At 53.0% G+C, this 19,213-nt stretch overlaps 1 protein-coding gene across 1 annotated transcript in view; it reads right to left on the bottom strand.

Annotated features, from left to right (window-relative positions):
* LOC138528236 (pepsin A-like) overlaps positions 1-19,213 on the bottom strand; it is a 307,885-nt gene that overhangs the window by 2,455 nt on the left and 286,217 nt on the right. Inside the window, exons 2-5 of the mRNA XM_069639691.1 lie at positions 4,459-4,577; positions 4,155-4,351; positions 2,974-3,090; positions 226-370 (exon numbers count right to left, since the gene is read on the bottom strand). Of these exons, the coding sequence (XP_069495792.1) occupies positions 226-370; positions 2,974-3,090; positions 4,155-4,351; positions 4,459-4,577 (578 nt within the window). The remainder of the gene's footprint in view (positions 1-225; positions 371-2,973; positions 3,091-4,154; positions 4,352-4,458; positions 4,578-19,213) is intronic.

Genomic DNA, 19,213 nt, shown 5'->3' with positions numbered 1-19,213 from the left:
CACCTCGGGAGGATAGCTCAGGGGCAACGTGCTCGCCTTGTAAGCAAGGCGACACTGAGCACCACAGGTGCGATCCTTGGGTTCGTGCTTAGAAACCTCTGGGTATTAAGTGAGTTATAACTAACCTATCATATCATATCATATCACCCATGTGTTCTTTCTCATCATGTATGACCGTGAATGATCGACACCCTGCACTCGCTATGATAATCCGGCATCACTTACCTCCCCGTTAGAGTTCTGAGAAGCTCCGATAGCGCTCTGGATGTTTGCGATTCCAGAGGACGGGCCGGCGAGCAGAGACATCCCAGTGTCCACGATGGCCTGGCAGCCGCCATTGCAGGCGATGACGTTTCCGTTCATGGTGACGCTGAGGTCAAGGGAAAGAGAGACGTGTCATTGCTCAGTTATATAAGGATCCAAGCATTTCCACTAAACATGAACTATTTCTCTGTCTGACGTTAATGTAAAGAACAGCAACAGTGTTCCCTGACCTGCAAACAGTAACTGTGTCCTTAGACCCACACCTGCCTTGACCCTAGCTACGTGAAGGACACTACGCGGCATTCACACAGATGTCCACTTGCCATACTCATTATCCCAGGCATCCAGCCTCGGAGCATTAAAGGTGTTTTCTCTTTATTGGCAGCACATGTGAAAATAAACATTCTTGCAAATATATTGCAACCAATGTGCTCGTGGGCAGCTGAAGTAGGCCATTTCACCCATACATAGAATACATAGGTAGTTACTCCCAAATTACTGCACTTACATGGGCGCAAGTGTATGTGTGTACATATGCAGATCAGTAAATTCAAATATAAACACAATATGGATATATATATATATATATATATATATATATATATATATATATATATATATATATATATATATATATATATATAAGAGGGTCTGCGGTAGCGGCCCTGCAGTTATGGTTAAGTTGTTCAACCCATATGAAGGGCACTTATTGGGCAGCTAATAACTTTGTCCATCCTCCCCCCCCCCACGGACGAATCAGCACAGAACTTTACATATGAAATGTCTACCGCCCAGCCAGATTTATCCTGCATAGTTTGCTGAGATTTCGTGCAGGGGGTGCAAAGTTATAGGGGTGCTGCCAAAATGTGTTGTTTTCCCCATAGACACAATGGAAACATTATTTTGCTCACATCTACAGTCCAAACTGCTGGATGCATGTTTTTTCCAAATTTCCAGGAGCGGTGGTTTGGTCCCAAAAGCATGCTTTTGTAGATTTGGTTAAAACAACCAAAAAGTAGACAAAACAAAAAATCATGATATCTGGGTTCGGTTCACGGTCTCACTTCCCTGTTTGGTTCACGGACAAGCCTACGATTTGTCCAGCCGGTGCCGTGAGGTCCACGGACATTGGACACGCCCGCTGATTGGATGGTGAAAAGGGTGAGGTGCGCCAGATTTTGGGAAAGCCGGAACATTGGATATGCGAACAGCGGCGGTTGTCCGTGAACATCGCGGTACAAACATATGAAGAAACACAAGATTGCACTTGTCAATCTAATGAAACAATATCTGGGGAGTTGACGAGTGATGAGGACGGGATGGGATATGGCCTTAAAAAGTCCCAAAACAGGCATGTTTTTTCCCCAACGTCCACAAACCTGCTGCGAATATTATTTGTATTGCAGGGCTTTGGGGGTAAGTTTCATTAGTGCACCGTGTATGATACATGCTTGGTATGCAGTTAATTGTGTTGTGGGCAGTGGCTAGATTTTGGGGGGCATGGCGGCAGGCCATGCCCCCTACAATATGTGCACTGGACACAATGACTACAGTAGTAGTATGTGTATTGTAATTATAGGTCATGTAGTAGGAGAAAGGCCAGCATGATCATAGCAGCAATATGTGTAAAGTAATTGGTCGTAATGTAGTGGGAGTATAACGTGTTTGTAGTACGAGTTGTTATGAAATTGAGTAATTGGGAAACAAACGGCACTGGATACAAAATGTAAAACATAATTACAAATATTACAAATAGTTGTAAAGGGAAGGGGGCAGGGTGCATGGAGACGCTGAAGGTGTGGTACATTACATGCACCAGAAAGGCATCTTATGCACAGTGACTGTTGTGGAAATGGACACGGCAGTACTGCTGTGTGCAGACTCTCTTTTGAAGACCTTGGTTCAGCAATGAACATATGTATGAGTCCATTGAATGTTGCCCCAGGTCTATTGTGCTCACCCTCTAAGCTGAGGAGCAGCGATAGCCCTCTGGGCCTTTTGTGTTATTACCCGCTACTCCCAGGCTTGTTGGGTTGTTAGTCCAATGGCTACTGACACACTGTAGGTAGTGTTGGCAATAAAAGGTCGTGGGCTTATCTGTGTGCAGTGCACAGAAGATGGAGACGCAGAATGTATTGTACCATCAACCGCTAACAATTACTCTAAGGTCTCTCTATTAATCACCCACCGACTCTCAAAGGCCTATCAGATCTTTCTCTATAGGGAAAGTGTGTCCCAATGCCACACACAACGGAATCACTTTGGCTGCCTGGAAGTGGTTATGCTAACATGTTTTGTTTGCTATGTTGTGTTATGCTTTGTATAGTGGTGGTCTGACATGTGCATGCTCTCCTGGTGCTTTGGGTCCTGTAAGAGAAAGGGGGATGTTGGGAGGAGAGGCTGCTTTTGCTAAAGCGATGATGTGAGGCATTTAGGAGAATCCTAGCTCAGGGAAGACTACTTGGGAACATATTGCACTGACCTTCCATGGATAACAAGTGAGGGATTGTACACGTGCTATATCCTCATTACAAAGCCTGCACCAATAGAGCAACATGTCTGACTTTAATGAGCATGTAAAGTACATGGATGTGTTGCTCTCGTCAATACTGGCAAGTGATGAGCAATTGCCGCCAAATCCTGGCTTCAGGGAACCTTCGCCTCCACATGGCTCTCCTATGTGATCTGCTTACAGCTTGCAATGCCTACCTGTCCACGATGATCTGCCAGTAGATCTCTGCGGAGAGAGGGATCCAGTTCATGGTGCCGGAGTAGTAAGAAGTGTCATAGCCACCGAAGGTCATCACGCTCCCGCTGGCTTCATTCCTGGGCAGATGGAGAATAAAGTCTTTGTTTAGCAATAACAATCAAAAACTACCACCAAGAAGGTGAACGCATTGATGTGCACGGACCGGGAACCCCTCCGATCCTCCTTGGGGTTCTCCCATCCTTTCTCGCTCCAAGCCTCCTTGGGGTTCTCCCATCCTTTCTCGCAGTGTTTCCACCACATGTCCTTCATCAGGCTCAACCATTGTGTAACTTTGCTTTCAGCTTTCTCTCTTAAATGTCTACTGTTGACCATGACATGATGCTATGACAGATTAAGCTGCCTGCGAGGAGATGTGGAAAAGGGATTGGGTGAAGTAGGGGCAAGATGATTCTGGCCTACCTATGGGGTAATGCCCACCGACAGTGCTTCACTGTGATGGAGCAAAGCAGCTACAGCACAGGAGTGGGGCATACGTTGCCCTCACAGAATAACAGTTTGCTTTAAGTGCATGGCTTTTGCGATTGGCAATCAGGGCTTCTTAACACTTAAATCTCTGCCCCCTGCTTTCTGCTTTAATCAGACCATATGCGGTAATACTGTACCCTTTCCTGCCATGCCATTGCGCTCATCTTTTCTTCACTTTGAATCTGACCCTCCCCGGGGTGCATCAACACCTCATCACGAGCAGCGCTCTGAAGCCATCCACGTGTAGCACACTGGCCCTTGGAAGGTACCAGTCAATGAACCATTCAACCTGTGCCTCGTTTAGTTCCACTGCCTCTTCCCTGATCCATACCGTTCCAAAGTGCATCACGTTGCACTCTGATAAGCAACACTTTGCTTCTATTCGCTTTCATACTATGGACATTGAATGCCATTTGCATGTTCTTCCATCATTTCTTTTAGAATCTCTTGAAGGCACAGTGATCATCAACTCTTTCTGTCTGTTTCGTTGCCACTTTTGGCTTTTCTCTAGATCTCGCTAGATGTCCCCTGAAACTGTCATCTTCCACAACTCTCTGTTCTGATCTCTTGACATTGCCCTGAGAATGACTCTGTGAGGGTGTGGACCGCTGCACCTCCTGACTCATTTCAACCTCTAGAGAACACCCGTACTTACGCGCTCAGGTAGACAGAGAAGAGGTCCTGAGGGAGCAGACCCTGGCTCCACATGTTGTCAAAGACGGGGGTGGCACCGTCGGATGCCAGGCTCAGGAACGCCACACCCAGGATTCCATCAAACTGCATTTGGGCAAAGAAGGCGGCTTCAGTGTAGGCCAGTCCAAAGACCTGGTCAGTGACTGTGAGGCTTCCAACCTAGGAGAAGATTCATGGCAGTGGTCAGGAGCAGAACTCAAAGCTGTACAAGGCTGCATACAGGGATGAGACCCACATGGGCAGGATTCAGAATCTGAGCTTCTTACCTGGACGGTGTCGTATCCCAGGACCCCAGTCATGCTTCCCGTGCCGTACCCAATCGAAAGACTTTGGCTGGTAGACTGGAAAGTAGAGGAACTGGAAGGGTTAAACTTGTTGTGATTTGCTGTGGAAAGAAAAGATGTAATTATCAGAGAATTGATAGCAAGAATGGATCCCTGCCTTCCAGGTACTGATGATGGATGTGGTGCCGCGCAGCGATGACTTCACCGGTGTTGGCGATTTCCATCATGGTCATCGCAAGCTGGGCCGATGGTGGCTTTGGGTGGAGCCAACTTGACTAACTGGAGATCATGGTATTAACGTGTATCAAAAGAGTGTTTCTGTGTACAATTAGACATGCAATATTAAAACATTGCTCTCTTGGAAATCAAATGTAAGACCTTACACATTCTACATGTGTGTCCAGAATATCCACTCACTGGGGAATCAATTTAAATGGAAACCTTGACGGCCCCTTGCCCCCAACCCCAGCCCCCTCCACTCAAATCACAGGCATTTCCGTAACCCTGCAAAGGAGGCCTGGGGATTCAGAAGGGTAAAGAGAACCCCTCCCTTCTGCCCTGCTACTGTGGTCTGCTGCCATGTGTGATCTAATGCTGTCCTGAGCTGTGTAGCCTTGAAACACTTGCGTTCAGGTGAGTTATACATGACTTATCATATCATATCATATCATATCATATCATATCAGCCAGGATGGGACCTAGCCCGGAAGGAGGAACAGTGGTGACGGGAAGCGTGGAAGCGAGAGAATACTCCTCCACTCTTCGTGGCCGCATGCATAAGCAGCCTATGCACCGGAACACCACTCTACAGAACCTCTCCCAGTGGTGTGTATATAATATTCATACTTCAAATCCAAGCATTGAAGGAATGCTCAACACACTGGACCAGCGCAATCCTTTTTAACCGTAGCTCAATTTGGCAGCCATGTTCTAAAGGCTCAGTGAGTACCATGTCTGTGCCAAGCAGTGTGCGAAACAAAGTCCTCTTGTACAGATAAAGATGGAGAAAAGGTTGCATTTCAAGTGGATCGGCTTTGTAATAAAGTGCAAAGTGATACCAACCGGGAACCTGAATACAGCCAATGGCAAAAGTGCATTCAAGCTAAAAACGCATAACAGGTGCAGGTGCTCTGCTACCATTGCACATAGTATGCACACAATGCAACCGATTCACTAAGATTTGCACTAGAGCAAATTCAAATGTGCCCTGAATATTTGAGATGCATTTCTGCTTCCTTATACCTGATCCCCAAAGTCTAAAACTAAATCAAACGTGGAGCTGCCCAAGCATCTCTGAGAGGCCCTTGAGCACATTTTCAGGAGTTACATTTGCATATGAGCCTCTCAAGATGCTCTCAGCATGCAAGGTGAGTGGCTCAGAGAGAATGCAGCAAGAGCAGATCTGAGATGCAGGGTGAGTGACTCAGACAGAAGGCAGCAAAAGCAGATCTGAGATGCAGGGTGAGTGACTCAGACAGAAGGCAGTGAGAGCAGATCTGAGATGAAGGGTGAGTGACTCAGACAGAAGGCAGCAAGAGCAGATCTCAGATGCAGGCTGAGTGACTCAGACAGAAGGCAGCGAGAGCAGATATGAGATGCAGGGTGAATGACTCAGACAGAAGGAAGCGAGAGCAGATCTGAGATGCAGGGTTAGTGACTCAGACACAAGGCAGCAAGAGCAGATCTGAGATGCAGGGTTAGTGACTCAGACAGAACTCAGCGAGAGCAGATCTGAGATGCAGGGTGATTGACTCAGACAGAGGCAGCGAGAGCAGATCTGAGATGCAGGGTGAGTGACTCAGACAGAAGGCATCAAGAGCAGATCTGAGATGCAGGGTTAGTGACTCAGACAGAAGGCAGCGAGAACAGATTTGAGATGCAGGGTTAGTAACTCAGAGACAGAAGGCAGCAAGAGCAGATCTCAGATGCAGGCTTAGTAACTCAGACAGAAGACAGCAAGAGCAGATCTGAGATGCACGGTGAGTGACTCAGACAGAAGGCAGCGAGAGCAGATATGAGATGCAGGGTGAATGACTCAGACAGAAGGAAGCGAGAGCAGATCTGAGATGCAGGGTTAGTGACTCAGACACAAGGCAGCAAGAGCAGATCTGAGATGCAGGGTTAGTGACACAGACAGAACTCAGCGAGAGCAGATCTGAGATGCAGGATGATTGACTCAGACAGAGGCAGCGAGAGCAGATCTGACATGCAGGGTTAGTGACTCAGACAGAAGGCAGCGAGAACAGATTTGAGATGCAGGGTTAGTAACTCAGAGACAGAAGGCAGCAAGAGCAGTTCTCAGATGCAGGGTGAGTGACTCAGACAGAAGGCAGCAAGAGCAGATCTCAGATGCAGGCTTAGTAACTCAGACAGAAGACAGCAAGAGCAGATCTGAGATGCAGGGTGAGTGACTCAGACAGAGGGCAGCGAGAGCAGATCTGAGATGCAGGGTGAGTGACTCAGACAGAGGGCAGTGGGACAAGATCTGAGATGCAGGGTGAGTGACTCAGACAGAAGGCAGCGAGAGGAGATCTGAGATGCAGGGTGCATGACCCAGACAGAAGGCATTGAGAGCAGATCTGAGATGCAGGGTTAGTGACTCAGACAGAAGTCAGCAAGAGTAGATCTGAGATGCAGGGTTAGTGACTCAGACTGAAGGCAGCAAGAGCAGATTTCAGATGCAGGGCTAGTGACTCAGACAGAAGGCAGCGAGAGCAGATCTGAGATGCAGGGTGAGTGACTCAGACAGAAAGCAGCAAGTGCAGATCTGAAGTGCAGGGCTAGTGACTCAGACAAAGGGCAGCGAGAACAGATCTGAGATGCAGGGTGAGTGACTCCGACAGAAAGCAACAAGAGCAGATCTGAGATGCAGGGTTAGTGACCCAGACAGAAGGCCGCAAGAGCAGATCTGAGATGCGGGTTGAGTGACTCAGACAGAAGTCAGCAAGAGCAGATCTGAGATGCAGGGTGAGTGACTCAGACAGAAGGCAGCGAGAGCAGATCTGAGATGCAGAGTGAGTGACTCAGAAGGTAGCGAGAGCAGATCTGAGGCGCAGGGTGAGTGACTCAGACAGAAGGCAGCGAGAGTAGCTCTGAGATGCAGGGTGAGTGACTCAGACAGAAGGCAGCAAGAGCAGATCTGAGATGCAGGGTAAGTGACTCAGACAGAAAGCAACAAGAGCAGATCTGAGATGCAGGGTTAGTGACCCAGACAGAAGGCAGCAAGAGCAGATCTCAGATTGTTAGGGAGAATGTTCATAAATGTGCTAATTCCCTTCACCTTAGAGACCCCCAGCAACTTAGCTGGATTTTTGAGGACTTGATATTCACTGGAAAGAGTGTGAGCCTTTTTTCCCACTTTTTCATGTATTTTGATTTGTGTTTTACATTTGTGTTCTTTGATTATGGAGTTTTAGATAACTCCATAGGCATCATCTTTTCGTATGTGTCACACAGCACCCTCAGTGCAGTGACACAGGGATATCTTTTAGACTTCCCACAGGTTTAAATACCTTCTCTGGGGTAAACTACTGTTTCCCCCGAGAATGGAAAGTGAAATTGACTTCACTAGTCTTTCCAAATTTCTAGACCCAGCACATAAATCTTACAATTGAGTGCTCGAGGGGTTACCTAGTATCCCCTGTGTCTAAATACTCATGTAGCGTAGCAGTCAAATAGTACCCTTTGCTATTGAAAAGGCTGGTGGCAGTGGTTTTACAACGAACTACCATGATTTTTCCAGACCGCAAACACTGGTAGCTAAAAATAACGGGAGCCATGTTTTTCAAGATCATGCCTTAAACTCCTTTGTTTAAACAGGTCCCGGTCTTCTTTTTTCACCTTTATGTTTTGTAAAGGTCCTTTTAGTGTTTGTCTCTGTGCGCCAAACCAGGTTTGGTCCCTTTGTCCGTGTGCCTTTGGCGGGCTTCAGGACTGAAGGCTGCCTCTGGCGTTTGAGTGTCTGGGGTGGGCAGGAAGTGAGGGAAGTGCCCGAAACTCCCTGTGCTTAGTCTCCTAGGAAATCCAAATGCGCTCTGGATTGATTGGCTGGCTGACTATCCAGCAAGGACAGCCACCCTGCTGGGTGAGTGACAGCTAGGCTGGAATGAAAAGTAGAAAACTGTTTAAAAGGTGAGTCTCCAGGACTGGAAACCAGAGTCGACCACTGGAACGAAAGAACCGAAGACGAGCTGGAAGAGGACGGCTGTTTCAACTCCTAGACCGTTGGTTTGACCGGTGCAGCCCTGCTGCAGGTGCGAATTGCCAAACTCCATTCGACAGAGAAGCTCCTTCAAGGACAGCTTCTTCCTTTGAGTTGGTGGGACCAATCAACTCATAAAACACCTGGATACCATTGTCAAGGCTGGTTAGGATAAAACAGGGTGAGGGACACCAATTTGTGTTCTTGAATGGACAGCTACTGGAACTAAAGTGACTCCATCTTCTTTGATTTCTTGAACAATCCCATGCAGTACAGGAGTCCCCCGACATCCTCCCTCTTGTCCCCATGACTGAGGCTCAGGAACAGTGAGATCTGCAGGAACTTCCAGGAACCAACGTCTTCAGCTGCATCTTTTCTTCATATTAAGGTACTGTGCCAACCCGATTGAGAGAACGCCACTCTCGCAGTGAAAGTTTGTGAAACTTTCCCAACTTGCAGGCCTAATCCGCTTGTGACCCGACATATGATTCTTTTTCGCCTAAACTACTTTTAAGAACTTTCACAAAGACTTTCCCGTTTGATACCAGAACTGCTCTTTGCTATCCAGAACACTAGCCCATTGACTTTGGCCTGGGCCTATTGACTTGAATTTAACTCTTCTGGTGAACTGAAACTATTTGCATAGTCTAAAAAGTATATATGATCTATTTTACTTACCTTGTGCCTTTTGCTCCTTTCTAAGTAACTGAACTGCCATTAAGCTCCTATTTCAGCGAAGCTCAAACAGTCTCAAAACCCTAGAATTGTGTATTGTGTATTGGTTTATAATATTAACCCTTTAAGTGCCAAGGACGAGGTATCTCGTCCTTGGAAGTGCACACGCAGTGCCAAGGACGAGATAGCTCGTCCTTTTTGGCACCTTGTTTTGAGCGATCCCTGCAAAGCAGGGATCGCTCAAAACTGTAATCCAACCCCCGGGCTATGCGAGGGGGAGGTCCCCCCTCACTGCCCGGGGGTTGGATTTCCTTCAGTTTCACGCCGACGTGCGTTACGCACGTCGGCGTGAAACGGAAAGTATTTCCAACGCAGCAGCCATTTTCGGCTGCTGCGTTGGAGAGAGAAGGTGAGTGCCCTTCTTGTTCCGCCTCGATCTCCGGCTGTATTTCAAGCCGGAGATCGAGGCGGGTACCGTTGGAAAGGGGAGATTCTCCCCTTTCCAACGGTACCCATTGTGTGACTTTGCTGCCCGCGGATCGGGCGCAGGGCGCCTCGATCCGCGGGCAGCAACGTCACGGATCAAACGAAGATCCTTTTGTGACGCGTGGGGGAGGGGGGGCTGCTTACTAGGTAAGCGGCCCCCTTCCCCCGTGGCCCCAAAGCATGGGGCCACAGCGCCAGGGACCCCTGGGGGCAGATGATCACTGCCCCCGGGGGTGGGGGGAAAAAAAAAAAAAAAAAAAAAATCGAGGGAAGGAGGGAGGTGGGAGGGGGTTTTGGGCCCTGGGGCCCACTGGGCCACCAGCGATTGACCTAAAAGTGGTGTCCCTGGAAAGGGGACTTTCTCCCCTTTCCAGGGACACCACTCATATGCCGCATTGCTGGTCACGGATCAGCGCAGAGCGCTGATCCGTGACCAGCAACCCACTGAACCACCATGGATCTGTTTGCGAGTTGGGGGGGAGGGGGGCTGCTTCAGGTAAGCAGCCCTCTCCCCCCCCCCCGGCCCCCAAAGCATGGGGACACATGAAAATGTACCCTGGGGGCAGATGGCTGGCCATCTGCCCCCAGGGAAATATATATAAAAAAAATAATAATAATCTGAGGGATGGGGGGAGGTGGGAGGGGGTTTGGGGTCCTGGGGCCCACTAGGCCACCAGGGATTGAACAGAAAGTGGTGTCCCTGGAAAGGGGACTTTCTCCCCTTTCCAAGGACACCACATATGAGGCATTGCTGGTCACGGATCGGCGCAGAGCGCTCGATCCGTGACCAGCAACCCACTAGACCACCATGGATCTCTTTGTGAGGTGGGGGGTGGGAAGGGGGCTGCTTCAAGTAAGCAGCCCTCTCCCCCCTCCCGACCCCAAAGCATGGGGGCACGTGTATGTGAACCCTGGGGCAGATGGCTGACCATCTGCCCCAAGGGAATGTAAAATAAAAAACAAAAATGAAATGATGGGAAACAGGGTTGGGGGAAGGGGTGGGGGCCACTAGCCACCATGGATTATTTACTGAATGAAAGGGAGGGGGTGTCCCCCCATAGGGGCGGGTGCCCCCCCAACCAAAGTAGAAAGGGGGCACCCCTTGTAACCCTCCCTGGGGGCAGATATCTGTTCCTAGGGAGGGCCATCTGACCCCAGGGAGGGATGCATGAGGTGGGGCCCCCCCTATCTGCCCCCAGGGAGGGTTGCATGAGGTGGGGCCCTCCATTTGGGGTGGGGGGGGTTGAGGGCCACCCCCCGTTGCGGTACATCATGCGCTGCCAATTTAGGGTGGCCCTCAGCCCCCCCTAAAAAGCAGCCTGTGGTTTTGTAATTTTTTTTTTGTTTACCCAACTTTGCTTGGTGCAGATGGCCACATTAGTGTGGCTATCTGCCCCCAGGGTGCCCAAACCCTACTGCCCCATCTATTGGGGGTCCAGCCCCACCTTTTGGGGTGGCCCTCTCCCCCCTCACCCCAAATGGAGGTGGGGTGTACCTCACGCAGCCGTTTGGAGGAGGCCCAGGGAGGCCTGCATGAGGTGTGTCCCCCAGCCATTGGGGGTGGGGTGGGGGGGGGCACCCCAAAAGCTGGGGCAGGACCCCCAATAGATGAGACAGTAAGGTTTGGGCACCCTGGGGGCAGATAGCCACACTAATGGGCCCATCTGCACCAAGCCAAGTTGGGTAAACAAAAAAAAATATACAAAAAAACAGGCTGCTTTTTAGGGGGGGCTGAGGGCCACCCTAAATTGGCAGCGCATGATGTACCGCAACGGGGGGTGGCCCTCAACCCCCCCCCACCCCAAATGGAGGGCCCCACCTCATGCAACCCTCCCTGGGCGCAGATAGGGGGGGCCTCACCTCATGCATCCCTCCCTGGGGTCAGATGCCCCTTCCTAGGAGCAGATATCTGCCCCCAGGGAGGGTTGCATGAGGTGGGGCCCTCCATTTGGGGTGGGGGGGGGTTGAGGGCCACCCCCCGTTGCGGTACATCATGCGCTGCCAATTTAGGGTGGCCCTCAGCCCCCCCTAAAAAGCAGCCTGTGGTTTTGTAATTTTTTTTTTGTTTACCCAACTTTGCTTGGTGCAGATGGCCACATTAGTGTGGCTATCTGCCCCCAGGGTGCCCAAACCCTACTGCCCCATCTATTGGGGGTCCAGCCCCACCTTTTGGGGTGGCCCTCTCCCCCCTCACCCCAAATGGAGGTGGGGTGTACCTCACGCAGCCGTTTGGAGGAGGCCCAGGGAGGCCTGCATGAGGTGTGTCCCCCAGCCATTGGGGGTGGGGTGGGGGGGGGGCACCCCAAAAGGTGGGGCAGGACCCCCAATAGATGGGGCAGTAGGGTTTGGGCACCCTGGGGGCAGATAGCCACACTAATGGGCCCATCTGCACCAAGCCAAGTTGGGTAAACAAAAAAAAATATACAAAATCATAGGCTGCTTTTTAGGGGGGGCTGAGGGCCACCCTGAATTGGCAGCGCATGATGTACCGCAACGGGGGGTGGCCCTCAACCCCCCCCACCCCAAATGGAGGGCCCCACCTCATGCAACCCTCCCTGGGCGCAGATAGGGGGGGCCTCACCTCATGCATCCCTCCCTGGGGTCAGATGCCCCTTCCTAGGAGCAGATATCTGCCCCCAGGGAGGGTTGCATGAGGTGGGGCCCTCCATTTGGGGTGGGGGGGGGTTGAGGGCCACCCCCCGTTGCGGTACATCATGCGCTGCCAATTTAGGGTGGCCCTCAGCCCCCCCTAAAAAGCAGCCTGTGGTTTTGTATATTTTTTTTTGTTTACCCAACTTTGCTTGGTGCAGATGGCCACATTAGTGTGGCTATCTGCCCCCAGGGTGCCCAAACCCTACTGCCCCATCTATTGGGGGTCCTGCCCCACCTTTTGGGGTGGCCCTCTCCCCCCTCACCCCAAATGGAGGTGGGGTGTACCTCACGCAGCCGTTTGGAGGAGGCCCAGGGAGGCCTGCATGAGGTGTGTCCCCCAGCCATTGGGGGTGGGGTGGGGGGGGCACCCCAAAAGGTGGGGCAGGACCCCCAATAGATGGGGCAGTAGGGTTTGGGCACCCTGGGGGCAGATAGCCACACTAATGGGCCCATCTGCACCAAGCCAAGTTGGGTAAACAAAAAAAAATATACAAAATCACAGGCTGCTTTTTAGGGGGGGCTGAGGGCCACCCTGAATTGGCAGCGCATGATGTACCGCAACGGGGGGTGGCCCTCAACCCCCCCCCACCCCAAATGGAGGGCCCCACCTCATGCAACCCTCCCTGGGCGCAGATAGGGGGGGCCTCACCTCATGCATCCCTCCCTGGGGTCAGATGCCCCTTCCTAGGAGCAGATATCTGCCCCCAGGGAGGGTTGCATGAGGTGGGGCCCTCCATTTGGGGTGGGGGGGGGTTGAGGGCCACCCCCCGTTGCGGTACATCATGCGCTGCCAATTTAGGGTGGCCCTCAGCCCCCCCTAAAAAGCAGCCTGTGGTTTTGTATATTTTTTTTTGTTTACCCAACTTTGCTTGGTGCAGATGGCCACATTAGTGTGGCTATCTGCCCCCAGGGTGCCCAAACCCTACTGCCCCATCTATTGGGGGTCCTGCCCCACCTTTTGGGGTGGCCCTCTCCCCCCTCACCCCAAATGGAGGTGGGGTGTACCTCACGCAGCCGTTTGGAGGAGGCCCAGGGAGGCCTGCATGAGGTGTGTCCCCCAGCCATTGGGGGTGGGGTGGGGGGGGGCACCCCAAAAGGTGGGGCAGGACCCCCAATAGATGGGGCAGTAGGGTTTGGGCACCCTGGGGGCAGATAGCCACACTAATGGGCCCATCTGCACCAAGCCAAGTTGGGTAAACAAAAAAAAATATACAAAATCACAGGCTGCTTTTTAGGGGGGGCTGAGGGCCACCCTGAATTGGCAGCGCATGATGTACCGCAACGGGGGGTGGCCCTCAACCCCCCCCCACCCCAAATGGAGGGCCCCACCTCATGCAACCCTCCCTGGGCGCAGATAGGGGGGGCCTCACCTCATGCATCCCTCCCTGGGGTCAGATGCCCCTTCCTAGGAGCAGATATCTGCCCCCAGGGAGGGTTGCATGAGGTGGGGCCCTCCATTTGGGGTGCGGGGGGGTTGAGGGCCACCCCCCGTTGCGGTACATCATGCGCTGCCAATTTAGGGTGGCCCTCAGCCCCCCCTAAAAAGCAGCCTGTGGTTTTGTATATTTTTTTTTGTTTACCCAACTTTGCTTGGTGCAGATGGCCACATTAGTGTGGCTATCTGCCCCCAGGGTGCCCAAACCCTACTGCCCCATCTATTGGGGGTCCTGCCCCACCTTTTGGGGTGGCCCTCTCCCCCCTCACTCCAAATGGAGGTGGGGTGTACCTCACGCAGCCGTTTGGAGGAGGCCCAGGGAGGCCTGCATGAGGTGTGTCCCCCAGCCATTGGGGGTGGGGTGGGGGGGGCACCCCAAAAGGTGGGGCAGGACCCCCAATAGATGGGGCAGTAGGGTTTGGGCACCCTGGGGGCAGATAGCCACACTAATGGGCCCATCTGCACCAAGCCAAGTTGGGTAAACAAAAAAAAATATACAAAATCACAGGCTGCTTTTTAGGGGGGGCTGAGGGCCACCCTGAATTGGCAGCGCATGATGTACCGCAACGGGGGGTGGCCCTCAACCCCCCCCCACCCCAAATGGAGGGCCCCACCTCATGCAACCCTCCCTGGGCGCAGATAGGGGGGGCCTCACCTCATGCATCCCTCCCTGGGGTCAGATGCCCCTTCCTAGGAGCAGATATCTGCCCCCAGGGAGGGTTGCATGAGGTGGGGCCCTCCATTTGGGGTGGGGGGGGGTTGAGGGCCACCCCCCGTTGCGGTACATCATGCGCTGCCAATTTAGGGTGGCCCTCAGCCCCCCCTAAAAAGCAGCCTGTGGTTTTGTATATTTTTTTTTGTTTACCCAACTTTGCTTGGTGCAGATGGCCACATTAGTGTGGCTATCTGCCCCCAGGGTGCCCAAACCCTACTGCCCCATCTATTGGGGGTCCTGCCCCACCTTTTGGGGTGGCCCTCTCCCCCCTCACCCCAAATGGAGGTGGGGTGTACCTCACGCAGCCGTTTGGAGGAGGCCCAGGGAGGCCTGCATGAGGTGTGTCCCCCAGCCATTGGGGGTGGGGTGGGGGGGGCACCCCAAAAGGTCGGGCAGGACCCCCAATAGATGGGGCAGTAGGGTTTGGGCACCCTGGGGGCAGATAGCCACACTAATGGGCCCATCTGCACCAAGCCAAGTTGGGTAAACAAAAAAAAATATACAAAATCACAGGCTGCTTTTTAGGGGGGGCTGAGGGCCACCCTGAATTGGCAGCGCATGATGTACCGCAACGGGGGGTGGCCCTCAACCCCCCCCCCACCCCAAATGGAGGGCCCCACCTCATGCAACCCTCCCTGGGCGCAGATAGGGGGGCCTCACCTCATGCATCCCTCCCTGGGGTCAGATGCCCCTTCCTAGGAGCAGATATCTGCCCCCAGGGAGGGTTGCATGAGGTGGGGCCCTCCATTTGGGGTGGGGGGGGGGTTGAGGGCCACCCCCCGTTGCGGTACATCATGCGCTGCCAATTTAGGGTGGCCCTCAGCCCCCCCTAAAAAGCAGCCTGTGGTTTTGTATATTTTGTTTTTGTTTACCCAACTTTGCTTGGTGCAGATGGCCACATTAGTGTGGCTATCTGCCCCCAGGGTGCCCAAACCCTACTGCCCCATCTATTGGGGGTCCTGCCCCACCTTTTGGCGTGGCCCTCTCCCCCCTCACCCCAAATGGAGGTGGGGTGTACCTCACGCAGCCGTTTGGAGGAGGCCCAGGGAGGCCTGCATGAGGTGTGTCCCCCAGCCATTTGGGGTGAGGGGGGAGAGGGCCCCCAAAAATGGTGGGTCAGGCCCCCCCAGTGGGTGGGGCAGTAAGGTTTGGGCACCCCGGCGCCAGATTGGCACACCAATGTGACCCTCTGCACCAAGGGGAGTTGGGTTACCAAAGGAAAAAAATGAAAATGGTGGTACGCTTTTTAGGGGGGGCGGTGGGGCACCCCAATGGGTCAGGGAATTTTCTAATGGGATGGGGCGTTGACCCCCCCCCCACCCGCAATGGAGTGGGTGCCAAGTCATGCAGCCCTTCCTGGGACCAGATATCTGCTCCTAGGAACGGACGCCTCAGCCCAGGGAGGAGTGCAGGACAACCCCCCCCCCCTATCTGCCCCCGGGGAGGGCTACATTTTGCTGGTGTGACCATAGGTAACACATGTTCTTTGTTTTGTTTACAGCTTTTTCTACCCGAGCAGCTGCAACGTTATGTGAGTACTGTTTTTTATTATTCTATGGTTAGGGCCCACTGTCAGTGGGGTGGGTGAGACTGGGGCTGGATTGTTGGTGGTGTGGGTGGGAATGGCCCGTCTGGGCAGATCACCTCCAACTGTCCTGGAGTTGCGGCTTGGCTGCATTACAGCTTTTCCCTTCGGGGAGGTATTGGCACACTGCCGAGACTCCTTGGTGGGGAGAAGCTGTAACGCAGGGCAGCCAGGGCTCCAGCAAAGTCGGCGGTAATATCCCTGGCCTTGGGCACCCTTCTCCCATGTGGGTCTTTGCTGGTGGTTCTGGGTATTACATTCTGGGCCGATTTGCGTAAGTCAGACCTCTGTGGATTCCCACGGGTGTCCTCTTTTGGGAAATGCATGGGGTTCCCTGTTTCCCTTGCTGGCTGCGACACCCTAGGCCCAAATCTGTAGGTTGCCCACATGAACAAAATGGGCAGTGGCGAATGGCTTGGGGTTCCCAGTTGGTTACCCTTTTCCTTTTGCGCCCCCGGTAGGTGCACCCACACATGTGAGGTACCGTTTTCATCGGGACACATGTGGGAACGTGGGACGGTAGGCCATGTGTTGTGGGGGGCGCGTTTCGATGGGTGCGGCGAGCGAAATGTGCGGAAAAAGCGTTTTTTTCCCCACATTTCCGAATTTGCAGGGCTGTCTGGGTAAAAAAATCTGGGGCGATGGGCGCAAATCACACCTCTGCGGATTCCCACGGGTGTCCTCTTTTCGAAAATGCATGGGGTTCCCTGTTTTCCTCGGTGGCTTGGACACCCGAGGCCCATATCTGTAAGTTGCGCCGGTCGGCAGAATGGACAACAGACTTGGGGTTACTTGTGTTTTAGGCTTTCCCCTTGGCGGCCAGGTAGGTGCACCCACACATGTGAGGTACCGTTTTCATCGGGACACCTGTGGGAACGCGGGACGGTAGGCCATGTGTTGTGGGGGGCGTGTTTCGATGGGTGCGGCGAGTGAAATGTGCGGAAAAAGCGTTTTTTCCCCCACATTTCCGACTTTGCAGGGCTGTCTGGGTAAAAAAATCTGGGGCGATGGGCGCAAATCACACCTCTGCGGATTCCCACGGGTGTCCTCTTTTCGAAAATGCATGGGGTTCCCTGTTTTCCTCGGTGGCTTGGACACCCGAGGCCCATATCTGTAAGTTGCGCCGGTCGGCAGAATGTCGGAGATTTCCCTCTGACAACAGACTTGGGGTTACTTGTGTTTTAGGCTTTACCCTTGGCGGCCAGGTAGGTGCACCCACACATGTGAGGTACCGTTTTCATCGGGACACCTGTGGGAACGCGGGACGGTAGGCCATGTGTTGTGGGGGGCGCGTTTCGATGGGTGCGGCGAGCGAAATGTGCGGAAAAAGCGTTTTTTTCCCCACATTTCCGACTTTGCAGGGCTGTCTGGGTAAAAAAATCTGGGGCGATGGGCGCAAATCACACCTCTGCGGATTCCCACGGGTGTCCTCTTTTCGAAAATGCATGGGGTTCCCTGTTTTCCTCGGTGGCTTGGACACCCGAGGCCCATATCTGTAAGTTGCGCCGGTCGGCAGAATGGACAACAGACTTGGGGTTACTTGTGTTTTAGGCTTTCCCCTTGGCGGCCAGGTAGGTGCACCCACACATGTGAGGTACCGTTTTCATCGGGACACCTGTGGGAACGCGGGACGGTAGGCCATGTGTTGTGGGGGGCGTGTTTCGATGGGTGCGGCGAGTGAAATGTGCGGAAAAAGCGTTTTTTCCCCCACATTTCCGACTTTGCAGGGCTGTCTGGGTAAAAAAATCTGGGGCGATGGGCGCAAATCACACCTCTGCGGATTCCCACGGGTGTCCTCTTTTCGAAAATGCATGGGGTTCCCTGTTTTCCTCGGTGGCTTGGACACCCGAGGCCCATATCTGTAAGTTGCGCCGGTCGGCAGAATGTCGGAGATTTCCCTCTGACAACAGACTTGGGGTTACTTGTGTTTTAGGCTTTCCCCTTGGCGGCCAGGTAGGTGCACCCACACATGTGAGGTACCGTTTTCATCGGGACACCTGTGGGAACGCGGGACGGTAGGCCATGTGTTGTGGGGGGCGCGTTTCGATGGGTGCGGCGAGCGAAATGTGCAGAAAAAGCGTTTTTTCCCCCACATTTCCGACTTTGCAGGGCTGTCTGGGTAAAAAAATCTGGGGCGATGGGCGCAAATCACACCTCTGCGGATTCCCACGGGTGTCCTCTTTTCGAAAATGCATGGGGTTCCCTGTTTTCCTCGGTGGCTTGGACACCCGAGGCCCATATCTGTAAGTTGCGCCGGTCGGCAGAATGGACAACAGACTTGGGGTTACTTGTGTTTTAGGCTTTCCCCTTGGCGGCCAGGTAGGTGCACCCACACATGTGAGGTACCGTTTTCATCGGGACACCTGTGGGAACGCGGGACGGTAGGCCATGTGTTGTGGGGGGCGTGTTTCGATGGGTGCGGCGAGCGAAATGTGCGGAAAAAGCGTTTTTTTCCCCACATTTCCGACTTTGCAGGGCTGTCTGGGTAAAAAAATCTGGGGCGATGGGCGCAAATCACACCTCTGCGGATTCCCACGGGTGTCCTCTTTTCGAAAATGCATGGGGTTCCCTGTTTTCCTCGCTGGCTTGGACACCCGAGGCCCATATCTGTAAGTTGCGCCGGTCGGCAGAATGTCGGAGATTTCCCTCTGACAACAGACTTGGGGTTACTTGTGTTTTAGGCTTTCCCCTTGGCGGCCAGGTAGGTGCACCCACACATGTGAGGTACCGTTTTCATCGGGACACCTGTGGGAACGCGGGACGGTAGGCCATGTGTTGTGGGGGGCGTGTTTCGATGGGTGCGGCGAGCGAAATGTGCGGAAAAAGCGTCTTTTTCCCCACATTTCCGACTTTGCAGGGCTGTCTGGGTAAAAAAATCTGGGGCGATGGGCGCAAATCACACCTCTGCGGATTCCCACGGGTGTCCTCTTTTCGAAAATGCATGGGGTTCCCTGTTTTCCTCGGTGGCTTGGACACCCGAGGCCCATA

Source organism: Ambystoma mexicanum, chromosome 7q (assembly GCF_040938575.1).
Source record: "Ambystoma mexicanum isolate Mex_15411 chromosome 7q, UKY_AmexF1_1, whole genome shotgun sequence".
Classification (NCBI taxonomy): domain Eukaryota; kingdom Metazoa; phylum Chordata; class Amphibia; order Caudata; family Ambystomatidae; genus Ambystoma; species Ambystoma mexicanum.
Note: the sequence above shows the minus strand (reverse complement) of the source record. Positions and strands in the feature narration are given on the sequence as shown.